At 33.6% G+C, this 23,625-nt stretch overlaps 2 protein-coding genes across 9 annotated transcripts in view; one reads left to right on the top strand and one right to left on the bottom strand.

The window, feature by feature from the left end:
- Positions 1 to 23,625, bottom strand: part of DOCK7 (dedicator of cytokinesis 7) — a 189,207-nt gene that overhangs the window by 105,617 nt on the left and 59,965 nt on the right. For all 8 annotated transcript variants that reach the window (XR_008715904.1, XM_055585645.1, XM_055585646.1 and 5 more), the window contains exon 14: positions 22,341 to 22,503. Coding sequence is in view for 7 of the 8 variants with exons in the window: in XM_055585645.1 (XP_055441620.1) it covers positions 22,341 to 22,503 (163 nt within the window). In the remaining variant the exon portion in view is untranslated. The remainder of the gene's footprint in view (positions 1 to 22,340; positions 22,504 to 23,625) is intronic.
- Positions 4,115 to 12,351, top strand: ANGPTL3 (angiopoietin like 3). The gene is made up of 7 exons (XM_055585652.1): positions 4,115 to 4,746; positions 5,399 to 5,509; positions 7,817 to 7,931; positions 8,930 to 9,043; positions 9,743 to 9,838; positions 11,558 to 11,821; positions 12,167 to 12,351. Exons 1-7 carry the CDS (start codon positions 4,252 to 4,254, stop codon positions 12,349 to 12,351), a joined length of 1,380 nt encoding a protein of 459 aa, XP_055441627.1. The 5' UTR covers positions 4,115 to 4,251.

Below are 23,625 nucleotides of genomic sequence, written 5' to 3'. Positions count from 1 at the left end.
ATTCACAAAGAGAGTAAGACAGAGAGACAGCAAAATCAACTAGATATATTTGCCTACCAGGTTTATCAATATTTTTTGTCTTGCTCATTCAAAATACTGGTAAAAATTAATGAGAAAAAAGAAACTCTCAAATCTTTTTGGTAGGGATGTAAACTGGCACAATCCTTTTAGGATAATCTGCAAAGAGAAATCTACTTTGAAAGTTAACATCTATGAACTTATCATATGAAAATATTTATATACAAATATAAATATATTTTCTATGCATATTGTTTATAATCAAAAAATTACAAGCAACTTAAAGTATCATTGATAGGGAGATGATTAAATTAAGGTGCATCTATATAATAAAACACCAGGCAGCCACTTAAAAGGATATGGTAAATACATAGGCAGTCATATGAAAATAAATTTTAAAATGTTAAAGTCTTAAATCAATGTACATATATAAAAAACATGAGCTATATATAACATACTCTCATTTGTGTTAAGTAAAAATTACATTTAGCCAGTCATCCAAGGGAACTGGTATGATAGACCCCAAAATGTTAATAGTGAAGAGTGAGGATTTTTATTTTTTAACGATTTTCAAATATCTGGGTTTCCATATTAAGTACTTTCAGTATAAAAATTAAACATTTATTAATGCCAGTTAATGAACATAGGAAAAAAAGCTAAGATAAATAAAATGATTCCTTCGAAGGTCACTCACCTTCTGGACCTTTGTTGTCCAATAATACAGTCTAGTGAGAATACAGGGCTTCTCTGGTGACTCAGATAGTAAAGAATTCTGCCTGTGTTACAGCAGACCGGGTTTGATTCTGGGATCAGGAAGATCCCCTAGAGAAAGGAATGGCTACCCACTCCAATATTCTTGCCTGGAGACTACAGAGTACTTTACGTGGACCTGTTTTAACTGACATATCCTGAAAGTATAAAATACAGACTAGATTTGGAAGATAGTATGAAAAAAGAATATAAAATACCTAATTAATAATTTCATACTGGTGTATTAAAATGGTAATTTTTGATATATCAGATAAATAAAACATGTTAAAATTAATTTCACTCATCTTTTTTCAGTTTTTTACATAAATAACTCACACTGTACTTCCATTGGCCAGTACTACTCTAGAAGAAAAGGAAACTAATATATTACTTTTTCATTAGTTCATATAAATATTTCTATTTATAAATATTTTTCTCAGTTACTTTTAGTCTTTCTACCAAATATATTAATTCAAAAACAAATGACCACAGTTAAAAAGGAAGAAATTAGTAGGAACATACTATATTCAAATTAACAGGGATACAAGATCCCAAATGCCTTGTGTTTTATTTGGAAGCCAAATCTCCATAAGATTGCACAACCTGGGAGAGGATAAAAGACTTTGCTTCACTTTTTAAACAAAGGTCCTGAAAGTCCTAAAATTCCACGCAGCTAAGAAGTTTTGAGTATTAGTTCGTAGAAACTGGGAATCCTTAAATTGGGTCTTAATTTTGCTTAGTTTCTTATTTTCTTTAGCATAAAAATTTTAAGTTTTTATAACGTTACTGGTTATATCTGGTCAGGGTTCTGTTTAAACACATTACATTTCCCATGTTGACACTCTTCCACAGCTTGTATTAGACAATTTATTTATTTTAATTATATTTCATAACATGTCAAACTACTATAAGAAAAAAATTACCCAGATATTTCTACCCAAAGACAATATCATAAACCAAGAATATGCAACCACTGCCTCTAATCTCTTTTAACATTATATGTGAAGCGTTACAACTACAACTTCAACAGAAAGTATTAATATTCCAGCACATTAACTAAAAGAAAAAGAAATTTCTATACATAGCCTTTCTTTGGTATTATTATCCAGTTACTTTCATGCACTGGAAGGGACTACTTTTCAAATTCTTTTCGTTGTAAAGAACCTCCAATACTAAAAAGGAGTATCTATTACATGCAAATTTTTTGTTTGAAAAACTCCCATGTTAAGACTTAACATTATCTTATTCATTCAATAAAAATTTATTGTTTCTCCAACATGTAAGGAATTTACTGACATGCTCTATGGAATATAAATTAAAAACAGATACAGATCTTACCAATAAACAGCTTAGAGTACAATAGAGACAAGAAGTTGGCCGTCTCAATTGCCCCTCAACTAGAAGGTGAATGAAATATCAGGGTCAATAGTTTCAAGCAAGAAAAGGAGACAGTTCAATTAAGACAAGTTTTGAAACACGCTCTTCATGACCAATGATCACAACACTAACATATCCCTTTTAAAAGGGGGAGAAAATTCAAATTTTTTCACTAGTTCAACATACACTTCTATAATTTCATAACATGCACCAGTGGTAAAGGTAAAATGAAGATGAAGACAAAGGAAAACTGTTTTGATTTTCTTCTTCACTACTGGAAGTATTTGTATACTTTTATTTACTTGCTTTCTTTATTTCTCTTACAAACAGAAATACTTATATTGTTCTATATTGGACATTTAGAAAAAGTATACCCAAGCTAAACAAAAGAAATAATTCCTTGTACTTACCAAGGTTCAAGAGACCAAAGTAAGAAAAACCAGATTCTAGAAAAATTTCCCAACTGATGTCATCTTAACATAAGATTAGATAATATTTATCAATAAAATATTACTGTACTACTACATAAATGCACTGACTTTCTAATTACAAAACAATAGCTAGTACATAATACCATGCTGTGAAGAAGGCTGAGCGCCGAAGAATTGATGCTTTTCAACTGTGGTGTTGGAGAAGACTCTCGAGAGTCCCTTGGACTGCAAGGAGATCCAACCAGTCCATTCTGAAGGAGATCAGCCCTGGGATTTCTTTGGAAGGAATGATGCTAAAGCTGAAACTCCAGTACTTTGGCCACCTCATGTGAAGAGTTGACTCATTGGAAAAGACTCTGATGCTGGGAGGGATTGGGGGCAGGAGGAGAAGGGGACGACAGAGGATGAGATGGCTGGATGGCATCACTGACTCGATAGACGTGAGTCTCAGTGAACTTCAGGGGTTGGTGATGGACAGGGAGGCCTGGCATGCTGAGATTCATGGGGTCACAAAGAGTCGGACACAACTGAGCGACTGATCTGATCTGATCTGAATACCATGCTGTATTTACTAAACACTAGGTATTGTTCTAAGTGCTTTAAAATATTAATTTTTAAACTCTATAAAGTGGATATTATATTCAATTGATAGACAAGAAAAAAGGGGTACAGAAAAGCTAAGTAATTTCACAGAACTAAAGACCAGCAGAGTCAGGATTCCAATTCAGCTAGTCTCTCTCCAGAATGAAACTCTTAACCACTATGGGTTACTACATCTACTGTAACCATTCTATCCAAAAGCCCTTAATGCTAAATGATCAAAAGAAAGGTTCTGTTAAATTTAGATCATGAATATTGTTCCCAAGTTCACAAACTACAGAAAAATTTATAACGGGCAAATAGTTCTTGACACTGGAACCACATAATCTACTGGTCTTCCAGTGGGTACAGGGGAAAGAGGCTAGAACACAGAGACATAGAATATAACAGAGAAAAAGGATGAAATACCTTTTAAGATATGGGATTTTGTGATTATATACAAACACGGTTTAGATAGACCATCTGAAGCAAAAAAATATACAAACAAATAATTATAGTGACAAATAATAAGGAATAAATAATCATACATTAGCTCATATAGAGTAGCATAGGAATACAGCATTAACATCGCCTGCAGATGTGGAGGAAGGCTTCAGAGAACACATTTTTGGGGATCATCACTGTTTAAAAAAAAAACTAAAATACAATTTAGGAAATGCATACTTGATTCATTAATTTTTCCTCAGCTTTACTGATGAATTTATCTGTCAAAAGAGTTTGATATTTACTTGTAAATCTCTTTAAAAATCATGACAAATTAAAATGATCTTTTAAAAATAGGTAGATCTAACACTAAAAATGCAGTTTACAATACAGCAAAATTAAATACAATAACCATTTTAAATAATCAATTAAGGTTGTTGCTCATTTCTTTGATTTCATTTAGCATTGATCTAACTCAGTCTGGAAGGTTACATTCATACAAGTTTACACAGCTTAATGATTAACTATATTGACCCACCAACCTTACTGTGTCTATGGCAAATAGTGTTATATAGAGAGTTCAGAAGTCTTGGTATGCTCCCAGGAAAAAAACAAATTCCAAATCGCTTGAAAGTGAATAATTAGGATAAAAATGTACACTATCAAGCTCTTTCTTTTTATTGCTCCTCTAGTTATTTCTTCCAGAACTGACCAAGACTATACATCACTTGACTCTATATCTCCAGAGCCAAAATCAAGATTTGCTATGTTAGATGATGTAAAAATTTTAGCCAATGGCCTACTTCAATTAGGACATGGTCTTAAAGACTTTGTTCATAAGACTAAGGGCCAAATTAATGACATATTTCAAAAACTCAACATATTTGATCAGTCCTTTTATGACTTATCACTGCAAACCAATGAAATCAAAGAAGAAGAAAAGGAACTTAGAAGAGCGACATCCAAACTGCAAGTCAAAAACGAAGAAGTAAAGAACATGTCACTTGAACTCGACTCAAAACTTGAAAGTCTCCTTGAAGAGAAAATTCTACTGCAACAGAAAGTGAGATACCTGGAGGACCAATTAACCGATTTAATTAAAAATCAACCTCAAATTCAGGAACACCTGGAAGTAACTTCACTTAAAGTAAGTAGAAACTAAAGAGCATGATTAAGCTTTCAATGTGGATCTTTTCAAAAAAATATTTTAAGACATGCTACTTGAAATACTTAGTTGAACTGCTCAAACACTATATTTTTCTCATTAAAAAAAAAAAAGCCTCCAGGAAATAAATTTTCCTATTATAATTTCAAGCTGGTTTTTGTTTCCCTAACATTATTTATGAAAATAACTGAACTTTGCATTTCAGATGAAGATTACAAGTCAGTTAAGCAATGAAATTTATAAGACTAAACTATTACAATATTGTGAATTACTGAAGGCGAGTAAAAAGCTAAAGGAATATAACTTGTGTAACTATTTTATCTTTAAAATGTATAAAAGTAATACAGTAAATAGAAAACACTAAAATGCTGGGGGATTTTTTTTCCCCATGTAATTGAAGTAGTTTAAAGTTCAGGAAATCAGATTTTAGAGATGGTACAGTTTAAATAAAAAACAAAAACAGAAGTATGTACTATGTGAAAGAAGCATGCAAGGGGAAAAGGTTTGCTGGTATTCATTTTTCTAATATACTGTTAGTTTAAAAAATTAGACTGTGACAGTCCTATAGGAAATTAAAAAGTCTAGTTTAACAGGAAAGAAAGAAATCTCTAACCAACCTACAATCTATATCCAGACTTTGGTAGAACAGCAAGATAATAGCATTAAAGACCTTCTTCAGATTGTGGAAGAACAATACAGACAATTAAACCAACAGCAAAGTCAAATAAAAGAAATAGAAAATCAGGTAAGTCAATATCTTAATAGTATGTCCAATCTTTTACATAAAAATAAGGTTTATGAAAATACGGACCCTAAAATTATTTACAATAATTATAGCTGGATAATGAATAAAACGATCACATCAGCATGACTGTTAAGTTTGCAGGCTCTGAAGCTAGTAAACTACCTGGGTTTGAATCCTGGTTCTAAAACTTTTGTGTGACCTTGAATAAATTATTTAACCCCTCTCTCTGTTTCCTCACGTACTCTAGGTAGACAATAAGAGAACCTGTCTTATAGGATGGCTGTGAGAAAAAAGAAAGAATTCATGCAAAGTACATCCTCAATATAGCAGCCAAAGAGATTCATTTAAAATTTAAATTACACTATGTCTCTCTTTGAAACCCCACAATGGCTTCACATCTCACTCACAGTGGCCCAAAAAGACTGGGATGATTCTTAATCATCTCACTGACTCCATTTCCTCTACTACAGTCATACTAGCCTTTTTACTGCTTCTCAAACACATCAAACAAGTTGTTATCTCAGACCTTTGCCTATGCTGCTCTCTGTCTGGAATGCTCTTCATCTTGGTATTGGCATGGCCCACTCTTATTCCCTTTAGGTCTTTCTCAAATACAAAATTCTCAAAGAATCTCTTCCAGATAATTTAATCAGACATTTCAATCCCCTACACCCATGCTTGAAACTTGCTACCTCTTTCACTCTCTTTTTTCTCTTAACACTTACCTTTATTTAATATAATATATATATATATATATATATATTTGGTTATTTATTCTGTCTGTCCCTGTACTAGAATGTAAGATCCACATATACAGAAGTTTCTCATTTTTTTAAATTGCTGTAGACCCCAAAATATGGAACACTGATACATAGTAAACACTTGATAAATACATGCTGAGTTAATAAAGGTAATGTCACATTTAGTACAAACAAGTCAATAAAAACTTGCTGTGATTAATATTATTATAATTATTAGAAGCTACATGCCTAATAAATAAAGTTTAATACCCAACAGTATAATTTAATCTACAATATAAATAACTGGCTAGGTGAGGAAGGGAGATACCTGTTTGGAATAAAGCCATGCCAAAATCTAAGCATTCCAATATACACTACCATAGTTCAAAAATATTAATTAGTATTAATACTATTAAACAGCCATTCAGGAATTTCAAAAATAATACAGACTTGAAGAAACTGGTTAAAAAAATAGATGCCAAGGACTATAAAACAAATATTATAATTTCCACTAAACAAACATTATGTTTTAGTAATTTTACGACTCATAATTTTAGTAACTTACTTTTGCTAATTTATCAATCATTATTTGAGTAGGCTATTTTTGCTAATTGTCCAAAAAGGGGTTTTTTCCAACTAGTTTTAATTCCCATAATTTCTGTCTTACTGTATGTTATTTTTCTCTTTTTTCCTACATATTTTACTATGAGCAAATGAACCTACTTACAAAAGTAAAATGTCACTATTATAAAATGGTATACATCTTGTCTAGTAATAAAATGTATGAAGAATTTAAAACAATAAATTTCTAAGTCAGGAGAAGCCTTAGATCATCTGACACAACTTACTCAAATTTAAATTTACAAACCAAACTCTAAAGTTAAGTTACTCTAAGACCACAGTCACTTAGTAGAAAAGACAAACATACAATAAGTGAACTTTACAAGAGAGCCTTGTGAATTGTATCCTAAGAAATGCCATTTATGCTGATATCAAAAAAACTAACACTATTAACACAAGATATTATATACTCTGCTTTTTTCAAGTCATCAATAACACAAACTATCAGTCAATAAATTGCAAACCCAGCAAAACAGACAATGAAATATTAAATATATGAAAAGCAAACAAATAAACCTGCCAATCTGCTACCTCTACAAATACATTTACACGTCAAAAAACTATCAAGAAAGCAACATTGTTCAAATTACTATTATTATATCTTAAGACCTACAACTGAGAATTATGAAATTTGAAATCTGTCACAGAACAGAATATATATTACATTCATATAAATAAATAGAACATATTAAAATACTTTAAGCAAAGTCTCTGCCTTTGGTCTTGCTGTTTTTTGATCAATTTCTGTTTTTTTGCCTTGGTATCTTTATTTTTTGAACTCATTAAATAATGTGCCTAATCAAATATTTTGAGAACAGGAAGTCAGTATAATATGTATAGCATTATTTATCCCTCTTATCATTGAAAACAATAATATATTATGAACTCAGATTTCCCCTAATTAAATATTCAAATTTTTTAAAGTAGATTTGTATTCTTTTATCAGTTAAGAAGAACTAGTATTAAAGAATCCACAGAAAATTCTCTTTCTTCTAAACCAAGAGCACCAAGAACTACTCCCTCTTTTCACTCGAACGAAACAAAAAATGTAGAACATGACGGTAAGATAATTTGCTGCATTTCCGTCTTGAAGCTATTATTATCAAATTTTTCTTCTATCTTTGACATTTCCATCAAAAATCCCTATTCTCAGAGCCTGTTCTAGACTAAAAGAGAGTAAAGAGATACATTCAACAAATATGTGTCAACCTAAACTGGATCTCAGTGATTTTTTTAAACCCAATAAAACATTCTTAAGACAATCAGAGAAATATGAATATAGGCTTGCTATTAGGTAATAATCATTACTTTTCTTAGATGGAAAATGGTATTACAGTTATGTAAGAGAATAATCTCATGTTTAAGAGCATTTAAGAGATGCATGCAAAAGTATCTAAGGGATTAAGGGTCGTGATGTTTGCAAGTGACTTTCAAATAGCACAATAAAATTCATATTTGTACATATTTGTTTATAAAGCAATAAGGTAAAATGTTAACAATTGTTGAATATGCATGGAAAGATTATGGCATTCTCTTCAAGATTTCTACTTTCCATACAAAAAGCAAAAAGATGGGGAGACAAAGTCTCCATTCTCAACCAAGCTTCAACAAAAAAATGATATATTTTCAAAACACATTTATTTTTAATGTAATTAATAGAGGGGAAAAAAAGGTCTTTGTTAGTTTCTTCTATATATGTTCACTCTTTCCACATTAATCTGTTGACAACCTAGTACGCACCAAGCACTATACTAATATCTCATATGTGGAATTTTATTTGTTTTTCCTAGGTCTAGGGGAAAGGACACTTAAAATTCTCATTTTGTCGCTTTCTCAAAAAAAAAAAAAAAACCAGTTTGGTAATAACTATTTGATATTCTTCATATAACATGCCATCTAATAAAAATGTTTTAGCATAAAATAGTTTTTCAATAACTCATTACTAAAAAAGGCTAAAGACGACAGTCACAATTCCATAGTATTTCAACTAAAATCTTAAGCTCTAAAGATATCATTCTTTACTAATGTATCTTATGTAATAACATTTTGTTGATTCTAGACATTCCTGCTGATTGTACCATCATTTATAACCAAGGCAAACATACAAGTGGCATCTACTCCATTAGACCTAACAACTCTCAAGTTTTTAATGTCTACTGTGATGTTAAATCAGGTAAAACCAGCCTAAGAGAAATAGACAATAGTAAGTAAGCTAAGGTTACTCACTACCTATTAGTAAGACTGCTGCTGCTGCTAAGTCGCTTCAGTGGTATCCAAATCTGTGCGACCCCATAGACGGCAGCCCACTAGGCTCCTCTGTCCCTGGGATTCTCCAGGCAAGAATACTGGAGTGGGTTGCCATTTCCTTCTCCAATGCATGAAAGTGAAAAGTGAAAGTGAAGTCTCTCAGTCGTGTCTGACTCTTAGCGACCCCATGGACTGCAGCCTACCAGGCTAATTCTCTTATTTTTGTCCTGAATACACATAAAATAAAATATATATAACACAAGTAGTTATATATATCTAGATCTAGATATATATCTGTATATCTGTATCTAGCACATATATTTGTACTAGATCTAGTACATACATTTGTCTTATTTATATATTTACTTATGCATTCATTCAATGTTCTCCATCTTTTTTTCTAAAAAACAATCTAAAATGACTGCTGTCAATAAGTTTATTAAGACAAATTAATTGGTTGCCCTTCATTTAACTTCTTGGGCCCACAATAAATAATAAAATACTACCACAACAATGTTAATAACTACCTTATACATCCACCAATAAAAACCAAACAAAAAAACAGTATTTTGTTACAACTATCAGCATCAGTCTACTGAAAATACAATTTGTTCATTATATTCAGGTAGTTCATGGACATTAATTCAACATCGAATAGATGGATCACAAAACTTCAATGAAACCTGGGAAAACTACAAGTATGGTTTTGGGAGACTTGATGGTAAGATGACTTCATACATTAATTCACTTGTTAACTAAAACATATTTATTAAAAATATATTAATAAAGCCCACTGTGGATTTGGCATTAGAAATACAATGAAGGAGGTACAGTCCCAGCCTTCTTAGAAATTATTAGCAAACAGTTACACATTTGTAAGTACTGAACTTATTACCATTGTCTTTTTTTGAATTATACTTTCCATAATTACATGTCTGTTCTATGTATATACTTAGCACAATTTAACTGGATGGCTTCTGATTATCATCATTATGATTTTAAAAGATAATTTTGATTTAAAAGTACTATATGTTTCAAATAAGTAGTAAATGCTATGAAGGAGCTACAAAGAAAACCATCCTATCAGTGGTCACTCTGCTTTCTTATTAACATTTTAGATATCAACTATTTGGAAGTTGGAAGGTACAAAGAAGCTGTCAACTGTCAGATCTAAACAAAATGTTTAGATTTCAATTACTTAAATATTATAAATGTATATTATACAATGTGTTTAAATAAATTTAGGTAATTTATTTAAATTAATTTAAAATTAATTTTTAAATAAATAAATTTAAATATTTTAAAATAAATTTTAAATTTTAAAATAAATTTTAAATAAATTTTAAAATAAATTTAGGTAATTCAATGCAAATTATTATATTTTGATCACAAAATAAATAAGGTAAAAAATAAAATAAACTAAATAAAAATAAGATAGAGGTTTAAAATCCAAAAAGCACATTATAAAAATCCATGAGTTATGCCATGTACTCATTCATAAAATGGGTAACATCCATTATTATGGCAAGTTTTTAAATATTCAGGACTATTTGACTACTTAAACAGTTTTAGATTCAAACTACCAATTAAATCCCAAACTAAAAGGTACAATCAGTGATATGCTTTGTAGGATCAAGTCTTCTCCTAAGAGTGACAGTCCAGAATATTCATTTATTTCTTCAAGGACGTAAGCCATTTGTAGTTTGCAATTCTTAAAATGAAATATACTGATTCAATAGCAGTAAAGAAATTCTGACTTTTTTCCCTTAAATGCTTTAATAAAAGGGATAATTAAAGAGAGATTAATTGTGGTGATTAAAGAGAACTGTTTGTATTTATGTTATGTTTTTCATTCCAAATAAAATGTTTTAAACTACAGCAAAAAGTTATTAAGAATAATGTTTTTTATTTTAAAAATTTATTTCCTTCATTTTCTACAAGGAAAACATATATACCAAGAAAATAACAAAGGCCAAGACTATATGAGAGGAAAATAACATTATTATCCAAGTCTCTAGAAATACTTAACAAATCTCTTCATAGTATATGGGTATTAAAAAAAACCCAGCTGATTATAAAGCCAGTATACATAAGGACCCAAAAGTTAGATAACATTTTACCAATGACCAGCCCTATAAATACTTGTAATAGTCTAATAGGTTTCACCTGTGAAATATGCCTGATAATATCCAGTTTAGAATGGATAATCAGACTATAGGCAGCCCATTCATATTTTCACAGTTGTTGTAATATAACTATCTTCAATAAAACTGTTTTTAAAACAAATATTTTAAGAAACTCTAAAATAATCAAAGGATTCAAGATGAAAACAATTAAGCTACTTACAGCAAAAAAATAAAAATAAAAACTCTCAAAATAAATGGTCACTGCCTCATCTACAGTTAACAATCCACAGATTTCTACAACTTTTTTTTTTCAGGAGAATTTTGGTTGGGTTTAGAAAAGATATACTCCATAGTAAAGCAATCTAACTATATCTTACGAATCGAGCTAGAAGACTGGAAAGACAAGTATTATACTGAATACTCTTTTCACTTGGGAGATCACGAAACCAACTATACACTACATCTAGCTGAGATTTCTGGCAATGGCCCCAAGGCATTTCCGGAACACAAAGACTTGATGTTTTCTACTTGGGATCACAAAGCAAAAGGACATTTCAACTGTCCAGAAAGTAATTCAGGTATCCTCTTCCTAATATCAAAAGTTTATTTTCATATCTTCAAAATACCTTTCCAGAGTAATAGCTAATATCTTTCAATGTCAACTCTTTAAAATACGAATCCAAAATAAACATTTTCTCTGTACGTAAATGTCTTCTAACATATGTGGTAATTTGATTCTAGTTCGATTATGCATTTTACCTCTAACCTTTCTCAGATATTTTATTTTTGATCAGATGTATGAGACATATAAATCATTTAAAATTGGAAACTATGCATATAACTGAAGATGCACTCACCAGGTAAATATAATAGCAACTATATATGAGTCTGTATCTATTAAACTGTGTATCTATCCTTTTTAGGAGGCTGGTGGTGCCATGATGTATGTGGGGAAAACAACCTAAATGGTAAATACAACAAGCCAAAAGCAAAAGCTAAGCCAGAGAGGAAAGGAGGAATATGCTGGAAGTCTCAAGATGGAAGGCTGTACTCCATCAAAGCAACCAAAATGCTGATACATCCATCAGATTCAGAAAATTCTGAATGAACTGAGGCAAATGTAAAAACCAATAAATTAAACGTTAAACTCATCCCATATTATAGTGGCTTAGAAATCCAGTATTGAACCCCTAATAGAAGGCTTAGAAACAAATTCTTTATATTAAAGCCACTACCAACTTAATATTAAACATATCATCACATCACTTCAAAGAACACCATTTACCGTTCTCAATCAAAATTTTATGACAATCATTTAGTCATATATTTTGTGATGTGTGAATCAAATTTTAGAATTTGATTCTAAAGTTTAACCACTGGATGAAATTTCAAAACACCGCCCTAAATAAAATAAAAAAAATTTTTATGTTTAAAGTCATCTTGTTAGCTAACTGCACAACTTCTTCAGTTAAAAAAATACTTTTCTTGCTAAAATTCTACACTTGAATAAATATAAACAATTAATAATTGTACAATTCTTAAATGATGTAATATTAATTTCAAAACTAAAATTAAATAAGTTGATTTTACATGTGAAAATCAGTAACATGGATTTTAAAATTGATACTAATTTTGCAACAAAATAATTTGGAGTAAATGTTTGGTATGTTTTATTTATGAGGCCAAATGAAGCAGGATGAAATACTGTATTGAAATAGGCTCACACTGTTAAATATAGTAGATCATAACTGCTAAGTCATACTGACTTTAAATATCAAGTATCATTGTACCTTATTTGTTAACTTGTCTGGACTCTATACATATTTTAACTCCTGAAAGTGAAAGTCGCTCAGTCATGTCCCACTCTTTGCGACCCCATGGACTACACAGTCCATGGAATTCTCCAGGCCAGAATTCTACAGAGGGTAGCTGTTCCCTTCTCCAAGGGATCTTCCCAACCCAGGGATGGAACCCAGGCCTCCCTCACTGCAGGTGGGTTCTTTACCAGCTGAGCCACCAGGGAAGCCCAAGAATATTGGAGTGGGTATCCCTTCTCCAGCAGATCTTCCCAACTCAGAAATCGAACCAGGGTCTCCCGCATTGCATATTGTCTGGACTCTATACATATTATAACTCCTAATGTTGTGAAAAACAAATAATTTTAAGGTGATCTTGTCAAAATACAGTAAGGAAGAATGTGTTTGTGACATCAAATTAAAGTTTAATAATTTATTTCCCTTGGACACAGTGTAAGTCTAATACTAATTTGGAGGTTTTCAAAGAGAATTAAGAATCATAAAAAGTTACTGAATGATTAAACAAACAGTCTGAGGAATGTTAACATTTCCAAATTAATTAAAGACTCAGTCCTCTAAATTACAGACATTTACATTCTTGTAGTTTTTTATTGACATCTAATAGGAGTATGATTGTGCTGTTTCTAATTTAAATAATTTAAATTCTAAATACTTAAGGATAATTAGAGGATATTCTGACCGTAATATCTTTTGTCAGTATTTATTTTAAGTTTCTAAAGAAACCATCAAAGAGAAATAAAATCCTGAATTAAATTCAATTTTTAAAGACTAATTTTTTTAAAAAAAGAAAAAAAGGATAGTGCCGAAGTTCTGTCATCATTGTCGCTCAGTCACCCAGTCATGTCCAGCTCTTTGCAACCCCATCGACTGCAGCATGCTAGGGTTTCCTGGCCTTCACCATCGCCCAGAGCTTGCTCAATGTCATGTCCATTGAGTCAGCGATACCATCCAACTATCTCATCCTCTGTCGTCCCCTTTTCCTCCTGCCTTCAATCTTTCCCATCATCGGGGTCTTTTCTAATGAGTGGGCTCTTCCCATTAGGTGGCATAAGGATTGAAGCTTCAGCATCAGCATTAGTCCTTCCAATGAATATTCAGATTTCCTATAGGATGGACTGGTTTGATCTCCTTGCTGTCCAAGGGACTCTTAAAAGAGAGTCTTCACCAACACCACAGTTCAAAATCATCAATTCTTCGGCATTCAGTCTTCTTTATGGTCCAACTCTCACATGCATACATAACTACTGGAAAAACCATAACTTTGACAGGACAGACCTTTGTTGACAAAGTAATGTCCCTGCTTTTAATATGCCATCTAGGTCGGTCATAGCTTTTCTTCAAAGGAGCAAGGGTCTTTCGATTTCATGGCTGCAATCACCATCTGCTGTGATTTTGGAGCCCAAGAAAATAGTCTTTCACTGTTTCCATTGTTTCCCCATCTGTTTGCTATAAAGTGATGAGACTGGCTGCCATGATCTTCATTTTTTGAATGTTGAGTTTTAATCCAGCTTTTTCACTCTCCTCTTTCACCTTCATCAAGAGGCTCTTCAGTTCCTCTTCACTTTCTGCCATAAGGGTGGTATCATCTGCATATCTGACGCTATTGATATTTTCTCCCAGCAATCTTGAGTCCAGCTTGTGCTTCATCCAGGCTGGCATTTTGCATGATGTACTCTGCATATAAGTTAAATAAGCAGGGTGACAATATACAGCCTTGACGTACTCCTTTCCCATTCTGAACAAGTCTACTGTTCCATGTCCGGTTCTAACTGTTGCTTCTTGACTTACATACAGGTTTCTCAGAAGCAGGTAAGGTGATCTGATATTCCCATCTCTTTAAAAATTTTCCAGAGTTGTTGTGTCCAAGTTATGTAGTGACTCACATTACTCAATAAGTATTCACCATTAGGTATTTTAAATTGTTCAATATATATTTTTAGTACATGACACATTCAAATATTTATGATTTATGTGGATCCTACACAAATATTTTGTTCCAAAACATACAAAGGAATAAAGGCAGGAAATAGTTTTCATTTTCAGAACCACATTCAAGCTGTCAAAATTGACCTTTGAAAGCAAGAGTGCCAAAATGGCCTTTTTTCCCCCCCAAAAGTAGGAAGCTTTCAAATGTAAAATAATGTTATTTAATATAACAATTTTTTCTCAGTTTTCCAATTTTTAAAAATTCTCACATAATGTGCTGCATTTTGTTTCTTTCAGGCATACTGAGTTTTTTCCTGCATATAAAGCTCCAATTGAGAGAGAATTCTGTTAGAGAAAGGATTTTTTTCTTTATGCTTCACAAAATTATGTCCTCGATCCTCACTAATTTGCCGAAAGGGTTCTAATTGCACCACTAACACAACTGTCGAATCCAGTGACCTCTGAGTCCACATTCCCTTTGATTTCTTTACTATTTACTAATAACAATATTCTCTTCTCAAACTTGACCTTCAGCTAGTTTGCTTCCACAGTACTACTACTCTCCATGTTTGCTTTTGTTTCTGGCTGAGCCAGCGCAGCATGCAGATTCTGCACTTCCTCTGCAGTAGAAATGCAGTCTTAACCACTGGACTGACAGGCAAGTCCCTGAGTCCATCTTTAATGCCCTATTTCTTCCTAGTATTTAGCACTGTGAACCCATGTAAAATATTCAAACATCTATTTGGACCTCAGAAATTCTATCTACTCTCATGGATTCATTTATTTTCCATGAATAAACTTCCCAAATCTACGTATCTCTCTCTCTCCAGTTCCCCTTCTTCCCCTTCTTCCACTGCCACCTGCCATTTCTCCTTTTGATATCCTATAGCCTCTTCAAACTCAACTTACAAATAACAAATCCATCAAAACCTTACTACCTCTGCTGGTCTTCCCTTTTATTTTTTCACATTCTCCTCATTTCTTTATATACCTTAAATGGCACTACCATACTTCCAGAGGATTCACAAGACTCCCAAAGGGTACCAAGAACCCCAGTTCTAAAGGAAGATCTATCATCATATGATAACCTAGTTTAAGAAAAATTAATTACATGGCTCTCAGGTCATAATATAAGTGGTACAGTCTTCCCATGCTACTTAAAGTATATATAGGACCTTACCAAGCAGAAAGGTTTAGGGAGGCATTCTAGAAAAATGAAATGGTATTAGGAAAGTATACAGTGGGGTTTTGAAATAAATAATTTTGATTAGAGCCGAGGGTTTGTGTTGGGCAGTAAATGGTTAAACAAGTATTTTGGGGTCAGGTTTTAGAAACCCTGAACACCTGGAAGAGATCTGGATCTTGCTTTGTAGGCTTATGCGCCTCTAATTGGGATACACATTCTTATGAGGGCACAGCTAAATGACAAATGCAAGCCCATGGGATTAACATGACACATCTCCCAGGAATACCACTTTTTTGTTTTAGGGAGGAAATAACTATTTTTATATGAAGTGGATTTATGAAGTAGAAAACATAATTCATGTGCAATTTTAAGGTAAATTCTTAGATTTAAGATAAAATCCTAATAAGATTCTAATATCTCTCTCTTTCTCCCTGGCCTTTCACTTCTCTTCATTCCTCAGCTATTTGTAAAGCCTCCTCAGACAACCTTTTTTTGTTGTCTTTGCATTCTTGCATTTCTTTTTCTTCAGGATGGTTTTGGTCACTGCCTCCTGTGACGCTTCTGAATTCAGTGCTGGAGACTGCAAGGAGATCAAACCAGTCAATCCTAAAGGAAATCAACACTTCATTGGAAGGACTGATGCTGAAGATGAAGCTCCAATACTTTGGCCACCTAATGCAAGGAGATAACTCATTTGGAAAAGACCCTGCTGCTGGGAAAGATTGAAGGCAAAAGGAGAAGAGGACAGCAGAGAATGAGGTGGTTAGACAGCATCACCAACTCAACAGACATGAATTTGAGCAAACTGTAGGAGATACTGAAGGACAGGGAAGCCTGGAGTGCTGCAGACCATGGAGTCACAAAGAATCAGAATGACTAAGCAACTGAACCACAACAAAGCAAAAATAATCTCACTTCTTTCACAAATATCCTAGTAAATGGAGGCTTTTCTCTGAAACCTTGCAGCATCACTATCTGGACCCCTTCAACTGGCACTTAGCAATTAAAGACAGAAAATTAAATCTGGCAAATTATAAAACTAAAATAGTGAAAAACAGCAGCAAAAATCCCAAGAGCACCAAAGATAGCTTATTTACTTGCTTTTAGTGAATTACTACAAAATGTCTATACCAAGAGATTACACTGAACTAGTATAAATTTTACTGAGAGCAAGTATATACATTTCTTGCATCAGGGTTACTTACTGTAGTATAATTTACACACTCTCAATGTAGTATCAGCATGTTTTCATGCTTGTACTTTTTCTTCCTAATAGCATAACTCACAGTAATCGATTAACTTATTCATTAATCAAAAATGCATTCATGAATCAGTATTTATTGTGTATCTAATTACTTCCTTATAAAGCCTGTTCCAAATATATTGTTACATATTCCACATTCTGTTAGAATAATCAAATGTCTTTTTTTTCCCATAAGAACCACAAGCACTGTACTTATGCATTTACTACTAAGTGATCATCCAACATAGTTCTGAAAATGGAAAAGAAAGTAACCAAATGCTGGCCTTTTATCAAAGTCCAAAGTGTTTTCATGGCAAATCAAACAGGGCAAAATTACTCAACTGGTGTGAAATGTGCAGTTCAAGGTCATGAAAATAAGATTAATAATCTCCCTAGTAAGCCTGGAAAATCCCATGGGCGGAGGAGCCTGGAAGGCTGCAGTCCATGGGGTCACTAAGAGTCGGACACGACTGAGCGACTTCCCTTTCACTTTTCACTTTCATGCATTGGAGAAGGAAATGGCAACCCACTCCAGTGTTCTTGCCTGGAGAATCCCAGGGATGGGGGAGCCTGGTGGCTGCCGTCTATGGGGTCGCACAGAGTCGGACACGACTGAAGTGACTTAGCAGCAGCAGTAAGCCTTTACAAAATGAGGTTTCAATGACATTTTAGAAAATATAAAATCAAGGATTCCATCTCAAACATAAAAACTATTTTTCTAAACTCATATGTGTAATCCCAAGGACAATCATATGTCTAACAACATGATTATGTTTATTTGACAAAGCAATAACCTACAACCTAAAAGATTTAAGGCTCTGTTTATCTTTAAATAAGCAACTAAGCCTAACACTAATGACTAACTTTTATCGGTCATTTAATATGTGCCAGGTACTTTCCAACACCTTAATCCAGGGAGATACTGAAGGCTCTCAGTATAATGAGTAAACCAAGAACAAAAAATAGATGGGAAATAAGAACTCCATTGCAAAACAAATGCAAACAGAATTTCTAGGAAAATGGTGCCAACAGGCTCCAAGACAACAACTCTACAGTAAGCCAAGTGAGCATTGAAAACTTCCCCTGCCATACTAACATATAATTTAGTTGCAAAGAGACTAAGGAAGGTACAAAAGAGGAAATAATCTGATGGGTTTTACTGTATTGCAAGAAGCTTTACAGAGATGACAAGTATTTTTTTTCAAGGTTTATGCAAGTATATGTATTTTTTTAAGGAAGAGGATATCAGAGTTAAATCTTCACCTTCTATAGCAATCAGTAGATATTTTAAATTGAAAGAGAATCAAGAAATACTGGCATGAACATGTTATTTAAAAACAAAGAGTAAAACAACAAAAGAAGGAGCAAAAATGGACAGACCATAAAGTCACTATTGACAATAGTGACTGACAATAAAGATTAGACATCAAGGTAGGGAAAGGATGGTTAGAACAAGATGAAGGACCTCTGTTTTTAACTTAAAGCCTTATGGCACAAAGTGAACTCTAAGTACACTCATATCATTTGTTTAAAATCTAGATATGTAAATAAATTTTAAAAGATAAATAGAAAAATGAAAGAAAAGATCCTTCAAAGTCCCCAATTTTCATTTCCCCTGTCTCTGAAATAATCCAAGTAGAAGAAAGATAGATACACACAAGTTAGGAATGTTCTGCATGAGAGTCATATACTAGATAAGAGATAGGGTTGATAACATCTAAGTTGTTCAATACCAACCATGGCTCACTTCTTTATTCCATGTTCTTTTAAGTAGTCATATATATATATACACATATATCTATATATATATAATAAAATATATATAAAATTCATAGGCTGGATGAAGCACAAGCTGGAATCACGATTGCCAGGAGAAATATCAATAACCTCAGCTATGCAGATGATACCACCATTATGGCACACAGTGAAGAACTATTAAAGAGCCTCTTGATGAAAGTGAAAGAGGAGAGTGAAAAAGTTGACTTAAAACTCAACATTCAGAAATCTAAGATCATGGCATCTGGTCCCATCACTTCATGGCAAATAGATGGAGAAACAGTGGAAACAGTGACAGACTTTATTTTTAGGGGCTCCAAAATCACTGCAGATGGTGACTGCAGCCATGAAATTAAAAGACGCTTGCTCCTTGGAAGAAAAGTTATGACCAACCTAGATAGCATATTAAAAAGCAGAGACATTACTTTGCCAACAAAGGTCTGTTTAGTCAAAGCTATGGTTTTTCCAGTAGTCATGTATGGATGTGAGGGTTGGACTATAAAGAAGGCTAAGTGCCAAAGAATTGATACTTTTGAACTACGGTGTTGGAGAAGGCTCTAGAGAGTCCCTTGGACTGCAAGGAGTTCCAACCAGTCCATCCTAAAGAAGATCAGTCCTGAATATTCACTGGAAGGACTGATGCTGAAGCTGAAAATCCAATACTTTGGCCACCTGATGCAAATAACTGACTCATTGGAAAAGACCCTGATGCTGGGAAAGACTGAAGGCAGGAGGAGAAGGGAACGACAGAGGATGAGATGGTTGGATGGCATCACTGACTCAACGGACATGAGTTTGAGTAAACTCCAGGATTTGGCAATGGACAGGGAGACCTGGTGTGCTGCAGTCCATGGGGTCACAAAGAGTCAGACACGACTGAGCAACTGAACTGAACTGAACTGAAAACTTACAGGAGAATATTTGTATCACCTGTTTCTTTTTTTTTTTTTTAACGTGTTTTTTTTTTTTTCTTTTACACATGTTTCTTTTAAAAGCAGTATATATTTCATTTATCTTATATTCCAGGAGTTCTACTCGCATTAAATGCCAATCACATGCAATAGTTTGTGCTCTATACCCTCACAAAAGAAGACAGGTATTATCATCCCCACATTTGATAATAAAACTGAGTGCCAATAAACTAAGTCATTTGTTCTAAGCTACTAAACAGTAAACAGTGGAGTCAGATATCGTACCCATACCTGTGCGACTCTAAATCCCATTCATAACACTATATAGTGTCATGTTTCTTAACACATTTAATAAGTATTACTGTGTACTCTCCACGTGCTAGCACACTATTCTATATGCTGGAGATAAAGTGGTAAACAAAATAGACAAACCCTTGCCCTTTACAGTAATTACATTCATATAACAACTCAATACATATTGTAATGCCAGATAATGATAAAGATAAGGAAGGGTAAAAGCTGGAGGAGAGAAGCAATGGATCTTTTAGGTAGGGTGATGAGAATGACCTTTAAGTAGACAGATATATGACTGAATAAGGAATCAAGTCATGTGACGATCTGGAGAAAAACACAACAGGCAAAGAGAAGAAAAAAATAAAAAAATCTTGGGCAGAATTTTGTTTATTCAAGGATGAATAAAAAGGCCATTGAGGATAAAATGAGCAAGGTAGAGATTAGTAGGATATGAAGTTAGAGAAAGGCAAGAGCTAGATCATATAGTCTTATAGTCTTCATTATTTTTCTGCTTAAAATAGAAGACATTGGAGGACTTTAATAAGACACAGGACCAAATGATCTGATTTATATCTTTTAAAAATCTCTCTGACTACAATGTTGAGAACTGACTGAAGCATGGGTAGAAGTAAGAAGATCAAATTTAAAAATGTACACAAAACTCTAGATCAGCAGCCATCCAGTATTCTAGTATCTAGTTCTATTGATTATCAACCATTTGAAATGCAGTGCATCTGAATTGAAACGTGCTTTTAGTGTAAAATACACACCAGATTTTGAAGATAAAGGAGTGGAAAAAAGCAAAAGAATTTTTGACATTTACTATATGGTATAATGATACTATCTTAGATATACTGGATTAAATAACCTATGATTACAATTAATTTCACTTGTTTATTAATGTAGAAACTATAAAACTGAAAATTACAAATGTGGCTCCCATTATATTTCTGTTTGACAGTGCTGATCTGGATGGTGACAAGTAGAATTTCAAAGACGGAGGAGGTAAGGAGCATTAGATTTGGGATTCATTTTGAAGCAGAGCCTACAAAACTTCTTGGAGGAGTAAATGTGAGGAATACAAAAAAAGAGAAATCATTTTGATTCCAAACACTTTGTCTCAGCAATTGGGTAAATGGTGATGAAATATACTAAAGTGAGGAATTTGAGGCAGAAACTTGTGTCGGAGGTGCCCTGCTGGATATCCCAACAGACATGTCAAGTCCTAGTCTCAGCATTCACAAACAAAGGGAGCCTCATTCATACAGAGAACATGTAAATGGTACCCCTGGAGTTATGCAGCGTTCAGTCTAAAATCCTATCCAACAATCTTATGTCGAGTATTCTGAGTAATACAGAAAGTGAAAGTGAAAGTGAAGTTATTCAGTTGTGTCTGACTCTTTGCAACCCCATGGACTGTAGCCTACCAGGCTTCTCAGTCCATGGAATTTTCCAGGTAAGAGTACTGGAGTGGATTTCCTTCTCCAGCGGATCTTATAGAATTACACCAAATACTGTTGATTAATTATTAGAACATAGTACAGGTACATACACTTAATTCATGTGTAATGTTAGATTCTGCTAATAAGAACATCTGAGGAAATACAGTAACTACAAGTTCAAATGTTTTAACCTAACAACCCACAATTCACATGATAGCTCCAACAGAGTTACGTATGAACTCTCTATCCCTCAGTTTACTCACTTCTAAAATGAAGGTAATACCTACCTCAAGTTATAAGGATTAAATAAGATATAGTATGTAAGGTAATTAACATACCTATTACACAGTAAGAGCTAAATGCATTACAGCTATTAGCAAAATCATGAAGAAATGAAATAAGTAGCAAAGCTACAAAGGATTTTGCAGGACTTTCATTCTATATTAATATTAGAATATACAGTACCTTACTTCAGGAATTCTCCAAAATTAAAATGCGTTACCTGTAAGTAGTGTTTGGAACATAGACATCCCTTGCAGGAAACTCCAAAATTTCTCTAGTAGGTCTAACTCTACTGTCAGGGTAAGGCTTCACTTGAAGCAGCTCTGGGGTCAGGCAGTAATGGGGATTTTCAGGTGCAGGAGAAATGTCTATCTTCAGCTGAGCTGCATACAAAAAATACATTATAAAAACAATGTAAACATGTCATACAGAGTGAAGTAATTTGGAAGAAGAAAAACAAGTATCCTGTATTAATGCATGTGTATGGAATCTAGAAAGATGGTAATAGATAAGCCTGTTTGCAGGGCAGGAACAGACATGCAGTCATAGAGAACAGACATGTGACGTGGAAGAGGCAGTAAGGAAGGAGAGGGTGAAACGAACTGAGAGAACTGAACTGACATATACTCCCATGTGTAAACACACAGTGGGAACCTGCTACGTAACACAGAGAACTCAGCCCGGTGCTCTGTGATGGTGGCGGTCAGGGGGAAGGAGGCTCAAAAGGGCAGGGACAGATATACACACAGCTGATTCACACTGTTGCACAGGAGAAGCTAATACAACACTGTAAAGCAATTATACTCCAACAAAAAAATTTAAATAAAATAAAAAATATAATAAATAACAACCTCACACAAGTATTTTTGGAAGGACTTAAATCCTATTTCTTCAAGAAGCCTGGAAAGAAATCAAAATTGCTATCACCTCAGACCTCTAAATTATTTCATCATATCAAATCTCAAACTACTAATGCAGACATAAAAAGATAAAATAATAAATGCTTACTGAATGAATGAATGGAAAGGAAGAGGCAAAGGAGAAGGAAAAAAACACAGGAATCTTACAGGGAAACAAGCCAACATTTCAAAGATTAAATGATTTAGCTTAGACTTTTGTGCTCATGCTCAGTCATGTCCAACTCTTAAAAGACACCCTAGGGACTATAGCCCTCCAGCTCTGTCCATGGGATTCTCCAAGCAAGAATACTGGAGTGGGTTGCCATGCCCGCCTCCAGGGGGTCTTCCCAACCCAGGGATCAAACCCGCATCTCCTGTGTCTCCTGCATTACCACTGGGCCACAGGAGAAATGCCAGTTTAAACGAAACTTGGTTGCTGTTCACTCGCTCAGTCATGTCTGACTCTTTGCAACCCCATGGACCACAGAACGCCAGGCTTCCCTGTCCTTCACCATCTCCCGGAGTTTGCTCAAACTTGGTAGACTTCAAAATAGTTTTACTCTGGAATAGTTTGCTCTGATCACAATAGAAACCTATTTCTGAGTA

Source organism: Bubalus kerabau, chromosome 6, assembly GCF_029407905.1.
Source record: "Bubalus kerabau isolate K-KA32 ecotype Philippines breed swamp buffalo chromosome 6, PCC_UOA_SB_1v2, whole genome shotgun sequence".
Lineage (NCBI taxonomy): Eukaryota > Metazoa > Chordata > Mammalia > Artiodactyla > Bovidae > Bubalus > Bubalus kerabau.
The sequence above is the reverse complement of the archived record's forward strand: the minus strand, read 5'-3'. Positions and strand labels throughout refer to the sequence as shown.

Coding starts and splice junctions, on each gene's coding strand:
- ANGPTL3 (XM_055585652.1), top strand. CDS start 4,252: ATGTACACTATCAAGCTCTTTCTTTTTATTGCTCCTCTAGTTATTTCT. Junction 4,747..5,398: donor TGGAAGTAACTTCACTTAAA/GTAAGTAGAAAC, acceptor ATCTATATCCAG/ACTTTGGTAGAACAGCAAGA. Junction 9,839..11,557: donor TGGTTTTGGGAGACTTGATG/GTAAGATGACTT, acceptor TTTTTTTTTCAG/GAGAATTTTGGTTGGGTTTA.